The sequence below is a fragment of the Nycticebus coucang genome, chromosome 4, assembly GCF_027406575.1.
Source record: "Nycticebus coucang isolate mNycCou1 chromosome 4, mNycCou1.pri, whole genome shotgun sequence".
In the NCBI taxonomy this organism is placed as follows: Eukaryota; Metazoa; Chordata; class Mammalia; order Primates; family Lorisidae; genus Nycticebus; species Nycticebus coucang.
Window position 1 is genome coordinate 25,312,025 of NC_069783.1, and position 17,945 is coordinate 25,329,969.

Here is a 17,945-nt window from a genome sequence, read left to right on the forward strand (position 1 = left end):
CGGGCCCCATCGCTCTCTGTAGAGCCTCAGAGCAAATAAATCTTCCCTTGAGCCAGCTTCCTCTGGCCTGTTTTTTTTTTTTTGCAGTTTTTGGCCGGGGCTGGGTTTGAACATGCCACCTCCAGCATATGGGGTCAGTGCCCTACTCCTTTGAGCCACATGCTCCACCCCCAGGCCTTGTTCTTGAGGTCTGAACTTCTCTGGGCTAAGGTGATGCCTCAGCCACAAGTGTGACCCAGGATGCAGAGTGTTTCAGCCCCTCAGGGAGATCAGATCTTGAGAGCATATTGGAATTAGGGGCCAACTCCAATATGGAAGTTGGGGAAGGGTGAGTAAGGTCTTACAATGAGACAAAAGACGTGGGCTTTAGAGTCAGATGGACCTGGATTCAAATCTGCCATTTAATTAGCTGTATGTCCACCTTAGGGTACAGTACTAAGCTCAGGTTTTCTCAATTTCCTCATCTGTCAAATGGAGCTAATTCTGCCTTATCACAGAAAATTCCCGGCTTAGTGCCTGTTGTGTGTACTAAGCTCTCAAAAACTGGTAGTTATTATTATTACTGGGGAAGGGGAAGATACAGGGTGATGGGGACCATCTGCCCTGAGCTGCAGGAGGGCACAGGGTATCTGAACACCAGGTGAAGGGGGAACAGAACAGTGTTTGGGTCCCAGGGATAGACTGAGCTTTCTTCACAGGGTCATCTGCAGTTCACTGTGGCTGGTGCTGTAGACTCTGCTGTCTTAGCACACTGGGCCTAGGCACACCAGGAAAGCTTAATCCCTGTCTCTCCAAGAGGCCTATTCGGTCCCCAACCCCCATGCCCCTGAGGGGGCCTGGGCAGGCTGGATCTGGGAGATAGATGGCCCCGGGGATGGTGAATTGATTCAGTTCTTTATTGGACGTCTGGGCCCTAAAGCTGCTGCTTAACTTAGGGTCTCCCTGAGCTGCACAGAAAGACCTGACTCCTACTGGGGCCAAGAAGGGGACACAGAGGTGGTCCCAACATACACGCCTCCCTTAGGAGGCTTATGTTCTGGCACTGAGACTTCGAGGGTGCAACCCTGTATCCCTAAGGTTTATATCTCATCATTCTCCAGCTGAATACTATGAACTTCAAAATCATTTGGGGTGTTCTTAGACTCTGGTGTTTCCCCTGGAAGCTCTTTGGCTTCCTCCCCATTCTCTCTGGCCTGTGCCTGTCCCCTGGCCTCACCTCCAGGACCTGGGACATCTCCTTCAGCCTCTGCCTGGCCCCCAGCCTCTCCTCTATGACCTGGGACATCTCCAGCCTCTGCTTGGCCCCCGGCCTCCTGGACAGGCTCCAAGGACTCCCTTCTGGCCTCTCCCTGGCCTCCAGCTTCTTCTCTGAGATCCTGAGCTTCCTGTGTTTCTTGTCTGAATGGGCTTTTAGCTAACACGGACTGCCTCCCAACAGCTTGTGGCTCTGGAGGAGATGGAGCAAGGGGCTCTCTGGGCTCTGCATGACTGGGGGCCTCTCTTGGGAAGTTGATGAGTTCTGCAGGGGTCATGAGTCCATCTCCATTCAGGTCCTGGGTCTCCAGCACCTTGTCCACTACCAGGACCACCTGTGGAAACACAAAGACACTGTGGGATCTCCAGTGGTCACAGATGACCCCAGGAGCCCTGTGTCCCATCCCCCTCACTCCACCCCACACACACACATGCATCCCTGCCATGCAAGCTCTGAGTCCTCCTTTTACAGGAGATTCGCCAAAAGAGTCACAATGAAAAAGACTGAGGCCCCAAGTTGCTGGCACAAGGCGGTCCCCACCCACCAGAGCTCACCGGGTTATTGGTAGGAGAGTCAGCAGCCCCAGGGGCCAGGGCAGCTGTCAACATGGACAAAAGTTCCAAGCCATCCAGCTGTCCACTCTGGTCATAGTCATGAAGGGCAAAGAGGTAGAGGAGAACTAGGGAAGAAAAGCTGGATTAGAAGAGGTGTCCACACTCTGGGAGGCCGAGGCGGGTGGATCGCCTGAGCTTCAGGAGTTCAAGACCAGCTTGAGTAAAAGTGAGACCCCCATCTCTACTAAAAATTAAAAAAAACTAGCCGGGCATTGTGTCAGACGCCTGTAATCCCAGCTACTCAAGAGGCTGAGGCAAGAGGATCGCTTGAGCCCAGGAGTTTGAGGTTGCTGTGAGCTATGACACCAGGGTACTCTAGCCTAGGGTAACAGAATGAAACTCTGTCTAAGAAAACATTTAAAAAGAGGTGTCCAGGGGCAGGTGGAAAGGCAGGAGTAGATGGGGTGGCCAGAGGTCAGTCCCAGCTCTGGCTGCTCTGAGCCGCCCAGGCCCCGGCCCCATTAGCCCAGGCCCTCACCTTGCTCCCGGCTCAGGGGCTCGGGCTCCTCTTCCATCTTCTCTAGTCCCTTTAGGTAGCCCTGCAGAAGTCTGTCAGAAAAGTGAGAAATCAGCCCCAGAGAGGCACAGGCTGGTCTGCTCACTGAAGGGCCCAGCCCAGCTTACTCACCGGAGCTGCTCCCCACCTGGCTGGAAGGGGTTGGGCAGGAGCTGATGCTGCACTTCGGAGTCCAGCCTGGAGGATGAAGGGGAGGATCAGAGACCCTCCTGCCAGCCTTCCACCCCGCTATCTCCCTGTGGAGTTCTCTCCCTAGATCCAAAGGAAGTTGCTCCCCCAAATTCCCTGAAACTTTGTGTGGGAAGAGGCCCTTCTTGCCCCCATGGAAACAAAACTTTACCCCTCAGACTCCGTTTTTGCAGCTACCTGACTTAAACTTTAAGAGAAGATCCAAATAAAATGTCTGGTTAGATGGAGGCCAGACGAGGCCACACCTAGTTGTCATAAGTTGGGAGTCCCAAGAAAGCAGCCCAGTGAGTGTCAGGACAGCATAGATCACAGCCCCCCTGTTCCTCAGTGCTGGGAACTCCGGGGCATTGCCCAGTTTTAAACAGATTTAGTTTACTCCATGACAAAATCGACTCTTACTTTTTTAAGCAAAGAGCATATATGTTGGCTTTGGAGTTTCAGTTAGACCAAGGATTACTTTGTCAGTCTTTCAATTTCAAACTGTGCTCCCAGCTCTGGATGGGGCTACCGATTGCCCAAATCAGTCTAGAGCTGTGATGCTGAAGAGCTGGCAGCCAGTCCTTGGGGATATTCCTGTGTCTGTCTCCTCTCCTACCCAGCATGCCCACAACACAGTATTAATACATAAAACCTTCACAAAGGTGTTCAAATAAAAATGATGTGAGAATCACCTCTTTCTCTTGGCATTTCCACTATAAGGACTCGATAGGAAGACTGCAGCCCCTTCCCTGGCTTATGGCTCTCTCCTGTGCTTACACCATCCTGGAGCTGAGCTCCCTGCTCCCAAGTGGGTCCAGCAAGCATGCACTGAATACTCACATTGTCACATTGAGACAGGCACAGGCAGGAGGTTGAAGTGGGGAGATGCAGGTATCAGGGAGCCCACACCCAATCTCCTGCCTCCCAGGTGGCCCACCATATGCTCTAGAGATGCTCTCTGCTCCCAGCCTATCCCCCCTGCCTGTTTAACCCTGTTACCTACCTTGTGGCTCCATCCTTGGGAGCAGCCTGACCCAGGGGCAGCAGCAGCAGCAACATTAACTCTCCCATCATGAGAGGTAACATCCTTCCTGAAGCTGGAACTAGGACAAAATTAGAGGGTCAAGGGGGAAGGGATGTCTGCTGCAGTGGCAGGGATGGGTTGGGAATGCCTTCTCTCCCAACCTCTCCCTGCAGCCCAGGTGACAGGGCTCTTGCTCAGGGAGGACTCACACACAGACAACAGTGATCCCCTATGGAACTTTGCTCAAAATAAATCTTACTCTAGCTCTAGTATATAAAGCACATGAAAGCAGACCTGTCCTAATGGAAGCAGTGCTGGAGGTGGGGCTCCCCCCACCACTCATTCCCTTTGTCCCTGCAAGGTGCTCAAAGAATTGCAGCTTGGGGATGTCTGAGTTTCTTCAACCCACTTATTTAACAGATGGAAAGGAGCTCAGTGAGCTGAATAGAATGGCTAGATTAGAAATGTAGGGAGTCATAAAAAGACCAAGATTTAGAGAGGCAAAGAGGGAAGCAGATGGTTAGTCTATATTCATTAAACACCCACTGAAGAATAAATCAAAAGAGGCTTAGATTCCTTGAAATAGGTCTAAACTGGCTCGGCGCCTATAGCTCAAGTGGCTAAGGCACCAGCCACATACACCAGAGCTGGTGGGTTCAAATCCAGCTTAGGCCTGCCAAATAGCAATGACAACTACAACCAAAAAATAGCTGGGCGTTGTGGCAGGCACCTGTAGTCCCAGCTACTTGGGAGGCTGAGGCGAGAGAATTGCTTAAGCCCAGGAGTTGGAGGTTGCTATGAGCTGTGATGCCATAGTACTCTACCCAGGGTGACAGCTTGAGACTCTGTCTCAAAAAAAAAAAAAGAAAGAAAAAAGAAATAGGTCTAAACTCAGGTATAGATTGAAAACACAACAAATCAGGGTCAAAGCAACAGTGGCCCAGGGAATTGCTTTTCACTAAATGCAGTTAGGAAAACCAGATCCCAATATAAAGAAAAAAATCCAGAAACTTCCCCCTTAGGCCTCTACATTGCATAGGCCCACTGCCAAAAACATTCACTCAATTATATGATAATAGTCAAATATAGAATGAATCAATCAAAAACACAGAGCATGAAGTTCTGTCTTGTTCTGGGGTATATACAGATAATGGGAGTTCATGAGGAAGCAGAAGCCCACCAAAGCTGAGGCCTGAGACCCCAAACCCATCCTTCAGAAGAAAAATTGTCAAATGCATGATGGTCTAAGCAGAGAACGTAGTCCCCTACACTCTGGCTGGCAATGGACTTTCCTAGAGGAAGGTTCGTAGCTTTCAGCAGATTGTCCGAGAGTTCCATGACCCTAATAAGTTTCAGAACCCTGCCAGGGTGGACGGCAGTTTCCTAAGGGGTGAGGGGTAGAGCAGGTAAACATCTGACTAAATTCTCTGCTTTGAGCTGCCTTGCGGAAGAAGCAGCAGTGGAACATGGAAGTCCACAAGAAGGGGAAACTACCTAGAATCACAGAGCCTGACCCGTCTTTATTTTTCTGTGCATACAACTGTCCCCAACAGGTATAATGAGTATGCATAGTTTGTTGGCGTCTATGGTACCGATGGCCAAAAGGATGACAAAGCCAGAGCTGACCTGGAGATGTTCACCTACATTGGCTGGCAGCATAGGCCCTTCGGTTTTATTTTATTTGTTTGTCTGTTTGCTTGCTTATTTCTTGAGCCAGAGTCTCACTTTTTTGACCTTGGCAGAGTTCCATGGCATCATGTTCACAGCAACCTCAAACCTCTTGGGCTTGAACAATCCTCTTGCCTCAGCCTCCCAAGTAGGTAGGACTATAGGTGCCTGCCACAACGCCCAGCTAGTTTTTCTATTTTTAGTAGAGATGGGGTCTTACTCTTGCTCAGGCTGGTCTCGAATTCCTAGGCTCAAGGAATCTACCCTCCTCAGCCTTCCAGAGAGCTAAGATTACAGGTGTGAGCCACCACACCCAGCCTGTCCTTGGCCTTTAGTTGTGCCCAGGAGAGAAGATAATGTCTTAGGTCCTCTCAGGGTAGGCAATTGGAACTGAGATCTCCATCTCAACCCTCAAAGGGACACAGCCCAGTGAAAGAGTGGGCTAAAAAAACATCCAGACCTCCCTCTACGGGAGTATAGTAGTAAATGTCCCAGTGCAAGTGACTACAGAGCTAGATAAAAATGGTGTTTTTTCAAAAGCATTGAATTGGCAAGAAATTCTCTAATTTCTTGAATTTTTCCAAGAAATTCTCCACTGTACAAAAGCATGGTGATTACAGTCATCTGGGGGAAAAGTGTGCTTGTCATCAGTTTTTGCCTTAAGAGTATCTGCCACACAAAACCCAGATGAACTTCAGCTATCAGTCAGTTACAGTGCTTGTGCAGTGGGGGAGACCAGAGATAAAGCCTGGGACCACCGTACATAATGCTGGGATTCCAAGCAGCAGACTCTTACTATTAGGGTGAACAAAAGGAAATTTGTCATGAAGAAGGACAGGAACAAAAAAGAATGAAATTTTTAAAAAATCAATTCAAAGGAAGGCAAGAAAAGAAAAAAAAAAGAAACAAAAAAAAAGACAACAAAAAGTGTAAAATAAGATGGTAGCAATAAATCCAAGTATATCGGTAATCATAATAAATGTAAATAGTATGAATCCGTTAGTTAAGAATCAAAAGGTATATAAAACAAAATACAGTTATATCCAATTTTTAGGAGATTAACTAACAAGTAATGACCCAGAAAGGTTGAAAATAAAAGGATGGAAAAAGGATATAGAAGGCAATCCCAAACAAAAGAAAGCTGATATAGCTTTATTGATGTCAGACAAAATATTCTTTAAGGTGAAAAGCTTTATTTTAGTTAAAAGAGGGCCACTACAAATGGCAAAATGTTTAATGTAGGAAGATATAATAATTCTGAATTCATGTGTACCTAATAACATGGCCTCAAAAAACCTGGGGAAAAAACTAGCGTAACTAGGAGAAAAACCTAATCTTCCCTTTATGGTGAGAGAATTTAACACATTTCATTCAATATTTGAAAGCTTAAGTAGACCAAAACTTTGTAAGAATGAACAATTTAGAAAGTTTGAATAAACATTTAATAAGCTCAAGCTATAATCTGGAGCTAATGAATCTGCAAAGAAACTTACTTCAATCACTTAGCAAGTTTATACCTATACTTCTTTTCTTTTTTCTTTTTTAAGAGACAGACCTGCCCAAGCTACATGATCATAGCTCACTGCAGACTTGAACTCCTGGGCTCAAGTGATCCTCCAGCCTCAGCCTCCAGAGTAGCTAGGACTATAGGCATATGCCACTGAGCCTGGCAGCAAATACAAGCTGTGTTCTTCTCAAGCACACATAGAATATCTGTAAAAACCTAGGCCAGCAGGGCCTCTCCTCCATGGTCCTGTCAGCACTGTTTCGGGAACCAGGAGGTGAGGCCGGGCCACGCTCGGACTCTTCGAGCCTCTAGTCTGTCACTGGGGATGGTGGGCCAATTCCGCAGCCACGTGTGGGATCCGTTGCTGATCCTGTCGCAGATCGTCCTCATGCAAGCCGTCTATTACGGCTCGCTAGGCCTGTGGCTGGCGCTAGTGGACGGGCTAGTGCGAAGCAGTCCCTCGCTGGACCAGATGTTCGATGCGGAGATTCTGGGCTTTTCCACCCCTCCAGGCCGGCTCTCCATGATGTCCTTCGTCCTCAATGCCCTTACCTGTGCCCTGGGCTTGCTGTACTTCCTCCGGCGAGGGAAGCAGTGTCTGGATTTCACTGTCACTGTCCATTTCTTTCACCTCCTGGGCTGCTGGTTCTACAGCTCCCGTTTCCCCTCAGTGCTGACCTGGTGGCTGGTCCAAGCTGTGTGCATTGCACTCATGGCTGTCATCGGGGAGTACCTGTGCATGCGGACGGAGCTCAAGGAGATCCCCCTCAACTCAGCCCCTAAATCCAATGTCTAGAATTGAGCCCTTTGGATACTCTGCTGGCACTTGGGCCCTTGGGTTGCTCAGACTCTTCAGATGAGGTCCAGCCCATGTCTGAGAGGAACCCTGGAAATGTGAAGTTCTCTGTTGGTGTGGGAAAGACAGTGAGACCCTGTCAAGAAGGCAGGTAGCAGTCAGGATGACAGCTCTAAGAATGGCCTCTGTTTTCTGAAGCCTTGATATCTGGGAGGTCAGGAAAATGACCTCTTTAAGGGTAATAACAGACTTGGAACCATGCCACTCTTGAGCCACCATAACTCACCAGCCTCTTATTTTTAAAAAGAAAAAAATCAAGGATATCTGATTGGAGCAAACCACTCTTCTGATCATCTGTCTTACCTCCTTGGGACAGCTGTTACCTTTGCCATATTCCCGAACCACAGCAGTTCAGTTTGGAGAAACACTTGGTTTCTGGATCCATAGCCAGGGAAAGAAATGTAGGTGTAATGTATTAGGCTGCTGTCAGGGAGACGATGGCAGATGGAGGCATCAAACACAAGGAAAACGCACAACCTGTGTCCTGTTACATGGATGTGAGTGTGCATCCAAGAACCATGACTTTCTTCCAGATTGCTCTACTGAGTCCCCACCCTGCTGCCAGTTCTCAACACAGCAAGCCATAGAACCCAAGGAAGAATCCCAGCATCACTCTTGTTCTAACCCTCATCAGAGAGACAATGCCTGTTCTCTATTGACCAGGCAACCCAGCTCCCCTTGGACCCCATTGTTTTTCCTGCCTTATTTGAAATTCTGTGGTGGGAAGGTAGGGATGGGTACCCAGAGACAAGAAGCCCAAACTTCCAACCTGGGCTGGACTGATAATGGACTGAGGGAGATAGAATTTGCTGCTAAGATTTTTCTTTAGGGTAGAGTTTCCTCCTATGAGGGGCTTGCAGTCTTTCCTATGTACCTAAAGACAGTATTTTCCATGAAAAAAAAAAAAAAAGAATATCTGTAAAAACTTGTAAGTAATACACCAGCAAGTGTTGTTCAGTGCCTGTCAAAGAATCAGTGTCATGCTATGTTGTATGACCAAAATGAAATAAGACTAGAAATCAATACAAAAATGGTGAAAACAATGCATACATTTGGTAACTTAAAAAGCATACTTACGGCTCGGTGCCTGTGGCTCAAGCGGCTAAGGCACCAGCCACATACACCTGAGCTGGCAGATTCGAATCCAGCCCAGGCCTGCCAAACAACAATGACGGCTGCAACCAAAAAAATAGCCGGGCGTTGTGGCGGGCGCCTGTCCCAGCTACTTGGGAGGCAGAGGTAGGAGACTCGCTTGAGCCCAGAAGTTGGAGGTTGCTGTGAGCTGTGATACTACGGCCCTCTACCCAGGGCGACAGCTTGAGGCTCTGTCTCAAAAAATAAATAAATAAATAAAAAATAAAAGGCATACTTACATGTGGATCAAGAAACAAAACTATAATAGAAATTGTTAGGCCAGGCGCGGTGGCTTACACCAGTAAACCTAGCACTCTGGGAGACCAAGGCAGGTGGATTGCTTCTCACGAGTTCAAGACCAGCCTGAGCAAGAGTGAGACCTCGTCTCTAAAACCCGCCAGCTTTTGTGGTGGGTGCCTGTAGTCCCAGGTACTTTGGAAGCTGGGGTAAGAGAATCGCTTGAGCTCAAGAATTTCAGGTTGCTGTGAGCCGTGATGCCACTGCACTCTACCGAGGGCAATAAAGTGAAACTCTGTCTCAATAAAAAATAAATAAATAAATAAAAAGACTAATAGCATCCAGGTATGGTGGCTCATAATCCTAGCAGTTTGGGAGGCTGAGGTAGGAGGATAATTTGAGGCCAGGAGTTCAAGACCAGCCTGGGCAACAGAGTGAGAACCTGTCTATACAAAAAAAACCTTTTTTGGCTGGGAAATGGCTCACACCTGTAATCCTAGCACTCTGGGAGGCTGAGGCGGTTGGATTGCTTGAGCTCAGGAGTTTGAGACTGTCCTAAGTCATAACAGGATCCCATCTCTACTAAAATCAATCAATCAATCAATCTAGCCCAGCACAATGGTGCTTGCCTCTAGTCCCAGCTACTCAGGAGGCTGAGGCAGAGGGATTGCTCAGGGCCAGAAGTTTGAGGTTGCTGTGAGCTGTGGCATGAGGGTACTCTACCCAGGGCAACAGAGTGAGATTCTGTCTCAAAAAAAACCATTTCTTTTTGGTAATACAGAGTCTTACTCTGTTGCCCTAATCTAGAGTGCCATGGCATCAGCCTAGCTCACAGAAACCTCTAACTCAGTGGTTCTCAACCTTCCGAATGCTGTGACCCTTTTTTTTTTTTGGTAGAGACAGAGTCTCACTGTACCACCCTCGGGTAGAGTGCCGTGGCGTCACACGGCTCACAGCAACCTCTAACTCTTGGGCTTACGCGATTCTCTTGCCTCAGCCTCCCGAGCAGCTGGGACTACAGGCGCCCGCCACAACGCCCAGCTATTTTTTTGTTGCAGTTTGGCCGGGGCCGGGTTTGAACCCGCCACCCTCGGCATATGGGGCCAGCGCCCTACTCACTGAGCCACAGTGACCCTTTAATATAGTTCCTCAGGTTGGGGTGACCCCCAACCATAACATTATTTTTGATGCTACATTGTAACTGTAATTTTGCTACTGTTATAAATCATAAATATCTGATATGCAGGATGTATTTTCATTGTTACAAAGGGGTTGCGACTCACAAGTTGAGCACCACTGCTCTAACTCCTACCTTCAAGCAATCCTCCTATCTCTAACCTGGGACTACCGGCACCTGCCACAACACCTAGCTAATATTTCTATTTTTGGTAGAGATGGGTCTCACTCTTGCTCGGGCTGGTCTCCAATTCCTGAGCTCAAGCAGTCTTCCTGCGTTGGCCTTCCAGAGTGCTAGGATTACAGATGTGAGCCACTGCACCTGTCCACCCCCCCAATTTTTTAAATGAAAACCTAGCTGACAGTGCTGATGCATGCCTGTAGTCCCAGCTACTCAGGAGGGTAAGGTGGGAAGATCAGTTGAACCCAGGTCTTTGAGGTTCACACTACATTCTAGCCCAGGCAACAGAGCAAGACCTTGTCTCAAAACAAAAACAACTAATATAAAATAAATAAATAAATAAACAACTAATAAAGTAGACAAACTTTTTATAATTTTTGTTAATAACAAAGACAGGAGGCACAAATAAACATTAGGAATGACAATGGGACATAACTACAGAAAGCAAGGATTTGAAAATTTAGAGGATATGGTCAATTTCTTAGAAAAATTCAATAGTAAAATTGGTACAAAAAGAAATAGCAAATTTCAATAGCTCTATAATCATGAAGGAAATTAAATCAATGAGTATTAACCTAAATTGCTTGTGGAAGTATGAACCTGAAATACTTTTAGAGTAACCTGTAAATGTATATTAATTAATGGGCCATAAAACTCTGCTCCAATGATATCATCTTGGGGATTACACAAGGAAGAGCACAAATGGAAAAGAAATTATAAAGGTATTTGTAGCTATGCTATTAGTATTAGTGAAAGAAATGTAAACAACTCAAATATCTACCATTTAGGCAATGACTAAGCCCATCATATGATAGAGCCATCAAACATGATAAATACTCTAAATTAAGAAACTTTCAAGGAAAAAAATGGGCAGACTGGAGTATATCAAAAGTTTAAACTTATCATGAAAGACACCATAAATCAAGTTTGAGGAAGCAAGTGATATTAGACTAGAGGAAATACAGTTAGCGCTGGAGGCGAGCTGGGTCCTTAGAAGCAAAGGGCTCGCCACCACCTGGACCTCTGCAAGGGGGGAAGATGGAAATCTCATTAGAAACCCCATGGATACTGAATGGAGATCCAAGGGCAGCAGAGATGTGGGCATGGTTTCCAGGAAGGTTAGCAAGAAGCTCTCTATATATATCGCCCACTCCCACCCCTAGCCAAACTGTGTGCCTGAGCAGTCAGGAAGCAATGGCTGAAGGAGTGGCTAGGTGAATGGGCTGGAGGGCTGTCTCACCCAGCTCTTTGTATCCAGAGTGCTGCTGTTTAAAGAAGGGGCTTGGGGATCCGCTGAGGGTTCCTGTCTCTATGATGGAAGGAGAGGTGCATAATGCTGAGAGGGCCAGTTGGCCAGAAGGAGAATGCCAGAAGATGAACCTTGGGCTGGATACCAGAGGACAGCATGGGAGGCATTGGCAGATGCCGCATGACAAAAACCAGGAGAGCGAGAGTCCGCAGGGAAGGTAAGTGTAAACATAGTTTGTAGAATAGGGATACACATTATTCATTTCCTTAATATTTGCTGAGTACCTGTTATATGTGAGGCACTATCATATCAGTAAGCTGATAGTTTAAGGTACAATTACTTATTCTTGTTCCCCCTAAAGCCTGCAAATACATAAGTAGAGAAAGATTCAAAGTTAAAACAATTAAAAGAAAAATAGAACAGCACAGAACTGCTAAAGAATAGGTGGTAAAGCCCAAAGTTTAAGGGTATGGGCTCTAACCTCAGGCCTAAGGTTAAAGGCGGGCTCTGTAACTCACTAGCTGTGTGACTTCCCTGCTTTAAGTTCTCTAGCATGATGCAGGGCACCTGTCACAGGGCTGTGGTGAGGGCTTAGTGAGACAAGACATGTGAAGTGCAGTGCCTGGTATACGATCAGGCCTTTGTCCTGGACTCCTGTGCAGTGCCTTCACACAGACCCACCCCCCTAGTCTTCCCACCTAGATTCCCCTCAAATTGCTTTCTCCTCCCCATCTGCTTACTGGCAGGACCCAGGCGAACAGGAGACACAGGAGTAATTCAGATCCCTCAGAGCTGTCAAAACATATCATCCAGGATTAATGTGTTATCATCCATGAGCAGCTGCCTTTAAAACAAGGACATTTGTGAACTCCAAAGAATGAAGCCGGGTGTGGTGGGTGTCTCAGGCTGACAATCCTGGCATATTGGGAGGCTGAAGTAGAGGACTGCTTGAGGCCAGGAGTTTAAGACCAGCCCAGGAAACATAGCAAGATCCTATCTCTACAAACAATTTAAAAAATTAGCCAGGCACAGTGGCATACATCTGTATTCCTAGCTACTTGGGAGACTTGCCCCCAGGAGGTCAAGGCTGCAGTGAGCTATGATCAGGCCACTGCACTGCAATCTTTGTGATAGGGTCATGCTCTATCCCAAAAAGAAAAGAAAAAAATTTTTTTAAAAAAAGGAGTATCTGGTGGAAGCAGTTCTGGCATAAAGGGCAAGCACCCCTTAGGTCTTACTCGTCTATTTACTCACCATTAGGCCAATTGTGGGTGGTTTAAAAAACCTGTCTACAAATTCTTTGACATTCCTTCCCACAAAACCTGGAGTCTAATCCACCTCCCCTCATATATGATCTGGATTTAGTGACTCATTTCTTTTTTTTTTTTTTTGGCATATGAAAATTTATTAACTGTGTTTTCATCAAAATTTATGATCTTGGTCGTTCTTTCTTGCCTTTGTAAAGGGCCAAAAGAGAGACATTAGCTACTTTGACAACCTTAAAGCGGACTCCAGGAATATCACCAACAGCATGACCTTTTCGACCAAATCCAGCAACCAAAACTTCATCGTTTTCCTCAATAAAGTTCAAGCAACCATCGTTGGGTACAAACACCGTGATTTTCTTGCCATTCTTGGTCAACTGGACCCTGACACACTTCCTGATGGCAGAATTTGGCTGTTTGGCTTCAACTCCTACTTTTTCCAAGACAATCCCCTTTGCATGGGAAGCACCTCCAAAAGGGTTGGCCTTCAGGGCTGTGCCCAGATGGGCCTTCTTGTACTGTTTATCATGCCACTTCTGGTCTCGTCTGTGACTATGGAGCTTCCTAGCAGTTCAGAGCCCACGACACTTGCCCATCCTGCCGGCACCACGGGCCTACGCGAAAGAGCTAGTGACTCATTTCTAATGAATGGTCAAGTGATGCTGCACAACTTCCAAGCTGGGTCATAAAATTGACGTAGCTTATACCTGCTTCTGGTTTGTGTTCTCTCTCTCCATGCAGACATGCAGCTCTGGACCCTTGAGCTACCATGGAAGAAGTCTGACATCCTTGAAGCCACCATGCTGGACAGACCATGTGGAGAAACCACATAGAGACAGAGATGCCTGAGGAGCCTCCAGCTGCTCAAATCCTCCCAACCCAATGACCAGACAAGTGAGGGAACAAAACTTCAGTGGATTCCAACCCCAGCTTCCAAGCTGTACCAACCATCATGGAATGGGGCAGAAATGTGCTTTTCTCCCCAGCCCTGCCCAGACTGCACTTATGAGCAAAGTCAACATTGTTCTTTTATACAACTAAGTTTTGAGGTGCTTTGTTAAGTTGCCATAGTAATTGGAAGGCCAATTCTGCAAAGGCTGGCTTCAGAGATGTCACACAGAGCGCTTCTCTCAGAGAGGCCCTATGCTTAGTCTGCTATTGCTATCTTGAAACTCTCATTAAATGTTTATACTCAGCTCTGCAAATTATATACCTGGTCCTGAGCCCTATCCACAGGTATTATTATCAATCTACTCCTCTCAGTCCTATGGGTCCCTCATTTATATAACTATTCAGTATGTTTAGTAGACAGAGAACAGAATTTTGGAACCTGCCAGACCTACTTTCAAGTTTCACCTTCATAATTGACTGTCCCTGTGACCTTGGCTAAGTTAATTACCTTCACCAAACTTCTGACACTTTATTTGCACACCGGAGATAATATTTACCTTACAGGGTTACAGTGGATAATGTATTACTTCTTGTACATCTTGATATTGTAGGCTTTGACTATTGTCTCTGACTTTGGTATCTTCTGCATTTAAAGAACCCTCAATACCTACACATCAGATAAATCCTCCTTTGTTAGAAACTCATTGCTCCAAACCTTCAGTTGGCTCCCTATTTCTATTTTAGTCCAGAGTCCTCACCTAGGCATTCAAGGCCTTCTCCAATCTGATATAAAGTTACCTTTGACTCATCTTCCAGTGCTCCATTGCACTAACACTCTGCTTCAGAGAGGATACTTGTCATTTTTACTTTTCACTGCTTTTGCCCTACCTGATCCAACCTCAACCTGGAATATTCTGGGTCCTCCTGACAATCTTAGCATTCACTTGTAGTCCACTTCAAAAAGTTAAATAATTCATGTGGACTTTCAATATAATATTCAAGTAACCCACCACAATTGTTTAAAGAAAGTCAGGCTAAAGCACCTCATGTAATGATGTTGGTGTAATGTGGTTGATTCATACTTAACACATTGCTAAGCCTTTGCAAAAGCTTTTGTAAGCAACAGAAATAAAAGTTATTGAACCATTGCCTGCCAAATAAAAATGTCCCTATTTATTATAACTAAAATGTGCAAGAATATAATTACCCTAATAAACACATGAAAGCCACCATAACTGTTAGTTAACAATTGTGATGTAATTCAATAAAGTTAGTCATATCATTCACATGCTTTCATAATGACCCTCCAGCCTCAGATTTCTTCAAGCCTGTGCACCACAGCATTGAAGGAGGGAGCCCGGCCTTGGGGCAAGATGTGTGATCAAATCCTGCCTCTGACACAGCTGCATGATGTGGGCAGGTGTCTTTACCTCTCTGAGCCCCAAGATCTTCATTTTTTAAACAAGGATAATAGTCTCTGTCTGGCAGGGATTTGGGGAGGATGAATTAGACAATGCAAGTTAAGTGGTGGCAGCAAACAGATGCTCCTTGAGTGTTTCAGAGACTCTAGGATGTGGCAGAGCCATAAAAGGTTATCTCCTGTAACTTCCCATCCGGTGCAGAAAAATTTCTTCCACAGCATTGCTGTCGAAGGGCCATTCTGCCTCTACTTGAATCTTTCCAGGACAGCAGCCTAGCACCTCACAGGCCATCCATTCCATTTCTGGCTGAGTCTAACTTAGGAAGTCATTTTGCTCTGAATCCTCCCCCTTAATTTATCCCCCTCCCCCACGGAAAGAGGAGGAGCCCACACCTAGGAGCTGGTCCCTGCGCTGCCACTTGTAGCTAGATTATGACCTGGAGCCTCCCTAGTCCTCCCCGTCCTCATCAGTAGATGGGGATGAAACCTCGGGCTAGCTCCCCCTCCCCCCAGGGCTGTTAGAGCAACGAATGCCGCATTGTGGAGGGAAATGAGCTTGGGAACCTGGGAACCTCCAGCATCAATCCAAAGGGCTCCGGCACTCGCTCTCTCCAGTCCCTTGCTCTACCTACCCTCGGAGCAACCTCCTCCCGAGAGGTGCCCAGAGGTCAGGGCCACCGCTCCTGCTGCGTCCGAGCCGCGGGGACGCCAAGGGGCTGCGCTCTCTCGGGACTCAGACCGGAGGCAGGAGGCCGTCTCAACCCGACCACCCTCGGCAGCTGGCGGCGATGGGGGCCGACCCACCTGCTGCGGCGGCACGCTGAGCCAGGTTCCGGCTTCGTGGGCGTTCAGGCTGCTGCACTGCCCGCCCTCCCCCGGGCCGCTCCACGTGGCCGCTCCACGTCGCCCTCCCTGCAGCCGCCGCCCTGGCCCGGGCAGAGTCTGGAGCCAGCGCCAGCCCCGCCCAGTCCTCGGCAACCCTGGAGAACTGGCTGTGTGTGTGTGTGTGTTTTGAGTGTGTGACAGAGAGAGACACACAGGGACAGACACACACAGAGACAGCTCATGAGGCTGGGGGTTGGCAGTGGTGGTATCTGTGACAGAGAGAGAGAGATACAGGGACACAGAGATGATGAGGCTGGTGTGTGTATGTATGTATGTGTATGTGACTCTGTGTACAGAGATACACCTGCTGGAGGATTGTGCATGTGACAGAGAGAGACACAGAAAGACAGACGAGGAGGCTGGTGTGTGTGTGACAGAGGGAGACACAGAGAGACAGACGAGGAGGCCGGTGTGTGTGTGACAGAGGGAGACACAGAGAGACAGATGAGGAGGACGGTGTATGTGTGACACAGGGACACACAGAGAGACAGACGAGGAGGCTGGTGTGTGTGTGTGACAGAGAGAGACACAAGAGACACAGACGAGGAGGCCGGTGTGTGTGTGACAGAGGGAGACACAGAGAGACAGACAAGGAGGCCGGTGTGTGTGTGACAGAGGGAGACACAGGGACACAGACGAGGAGGCCGGTGTGTGTGTGACAGAGGAAGACACAGAGAGACAGACGAGGAGGCCGGTGTGTGTGTGACAGAGAGAGACACAGAGACACAGACGAGGAGGCCAGTGTGTGTGTGACAGAGAGAGACACAGACGAGGAGGCCAGTGTGTGTGTGACAGAGGGAGACACAGAGACACAAACGAGGAGGCCGGTGTGTGTGTGACAGAGAGAGACACAGACGAGGAGGCCGGTGTGTGTGTGACAGAAAGAGACACAGAGACACAGACGAGGAGGCCAGTGTGTGTGTGACAAAGAGAGACACAGACGAGGAGGCCGGTGTGTGTGTGACAGAGGGAGACACAGAGACACAAACGAGGAGGCCGGTGTGTGTGTGACAGAGAGAGACACAGAGAGACAGACGAGGAGGCCGGTGTGTGTGTGACAGAGGGAGACACAGAGAGACAGACGAGGAGGCCGGCGTGTGTGGACAGAGAGAGACACAGAGAGACAGACGAGGAGGCCGGTGTGTGTGGACAGAGAGAGACACAGAGAGACAGACGAGGAGGCCGGTGTGTGTGTGACAGAGGGAGACACAGAGAGACAGACGAGGAGGCCGGCGTGTGTGGACAGAGAGAGACACAGAGAGACAGACGAGGAGGCCGGTGTGTGTGTGACAGAGAGAGACACAGAGACACAAACGAGGAGGCCGGTGTGTGTGTGACAGAGAGAGACACAGAGAGACAGACGAGGAGGCCGGTGTGTGTGTGACAGAGGGAGACACAGAGAGACAGACGAGGAGGCCGGTGTGTGTGTGACAGGGGGAGACAGAGAGACACATATAGAGACAGAGGCAGATGTTGAGGCTGGTGTGTGCCTGTGTGTCCTCTAACCTGTCAATTCTGCCTCTTATCTTGAAGATCTTCACTCCTCTCCCATTATCGCCAGTCCAGACAGCCCACTGCGGGGCCTGGGGTTCTGCTAACGCTCTCCCAATTGGCCTCTCTGCTTCCACTTCCATCCTCTTCCAACCCATTCTCCAAGTAGCTTGAATGATTCTTCTAAAACATGACTCTGATCACGTCATCCATCCCTTCTTAAAATCCTTTGATGGCTTTCTGCTGCTCGTAGGATAAACTAAGCAACACATTCCAAACTTTTTTAACATCCTTTGTGTAGCTGTTCACAACTGTGCTCCAACTGCATCAAATTTCTTCTGGCTCTTTAAGAAGTCTCTCACCTCCAGGCTATCACTTATGCCGTCTTCTGTAACACTCCACCCCCA

The 17,945-nt window shown here is 47.9% G+C and overlaps 2 protein-coding genes and 1 pseudogene across 7 annotated transcripts; 1 reads left to right on the forward strand and 2 right to left on the reverse strand.

The window, feature by feature from the left end:
* Positions 1-881: 881 nt before the first annotated feature.
* CGREF1 (cell growth regulator with EF-hand domain 1) lies at positions 882-16,087 on the reverse strand. Of its 5 annotated transcripts, XM_053589672.1 has the most exons (7): positions 15,967-16,044; positions 3,558-3,657; positions 2,498-2,563; positions 2,348-2,418; positions 1,810-1,934; positions 1,293-1,589; positions 882-1,244 (listed from the first exon to the last, which is right to left on the reverse strand). In XM_053589672.1, exons 2-7 carry the CDS (start codon positions 3,638-3,640, stop codon positions 1,080-1,082), a joined length of 807 nt encoding a protein of 268 aa, XP_053445647.1. In that variant the 5' UTR covers positions 3,641-3,657; positions 15,967-16,044; the 3' UTR covers positions 882-1,079. The 5 variants fall into 5 exon arrangements, with proteins under 5 accessions (XP_053445647.1, XP_053445643.1, XP_053445645.1 ...); XM_053589668.1 differs by having other exon boundaries at positions 882-1,589; positions 15,967-16,087; XM_053589670.1 differs by having other exon boundaries at positions 882-1,589; positions 3,558-3,651; positions 15,967-16,068.
* Positions 3,678-9,825, forward strand: LOC128584615 (protein SYS1 homolog). The gene has a single exon (XM_053589673.1). It carries the CDS (start codon positions 7,079-7,081, stop codon positions 7,547-7,549), a length of 471 nt encoding a protein of 156 aa, XP_053445648.1. The 5' UTR covers positions 3,678-7,078; the 3' UTR covers positions 7,550-9,825.
* LOC128584616 (40S ribosomal protein S23-like) lies at positions 12,963-13,462 on the reverse strand (annotated as a pseudogene). The gene has a single exon (XR_008379698.1). The product of XR_008379698.1 is annotated as a 40S ribosomal protein S23-like (transcript).
* Positions 16,088-17,945: the final 1,858 nt, after the last annotated feature.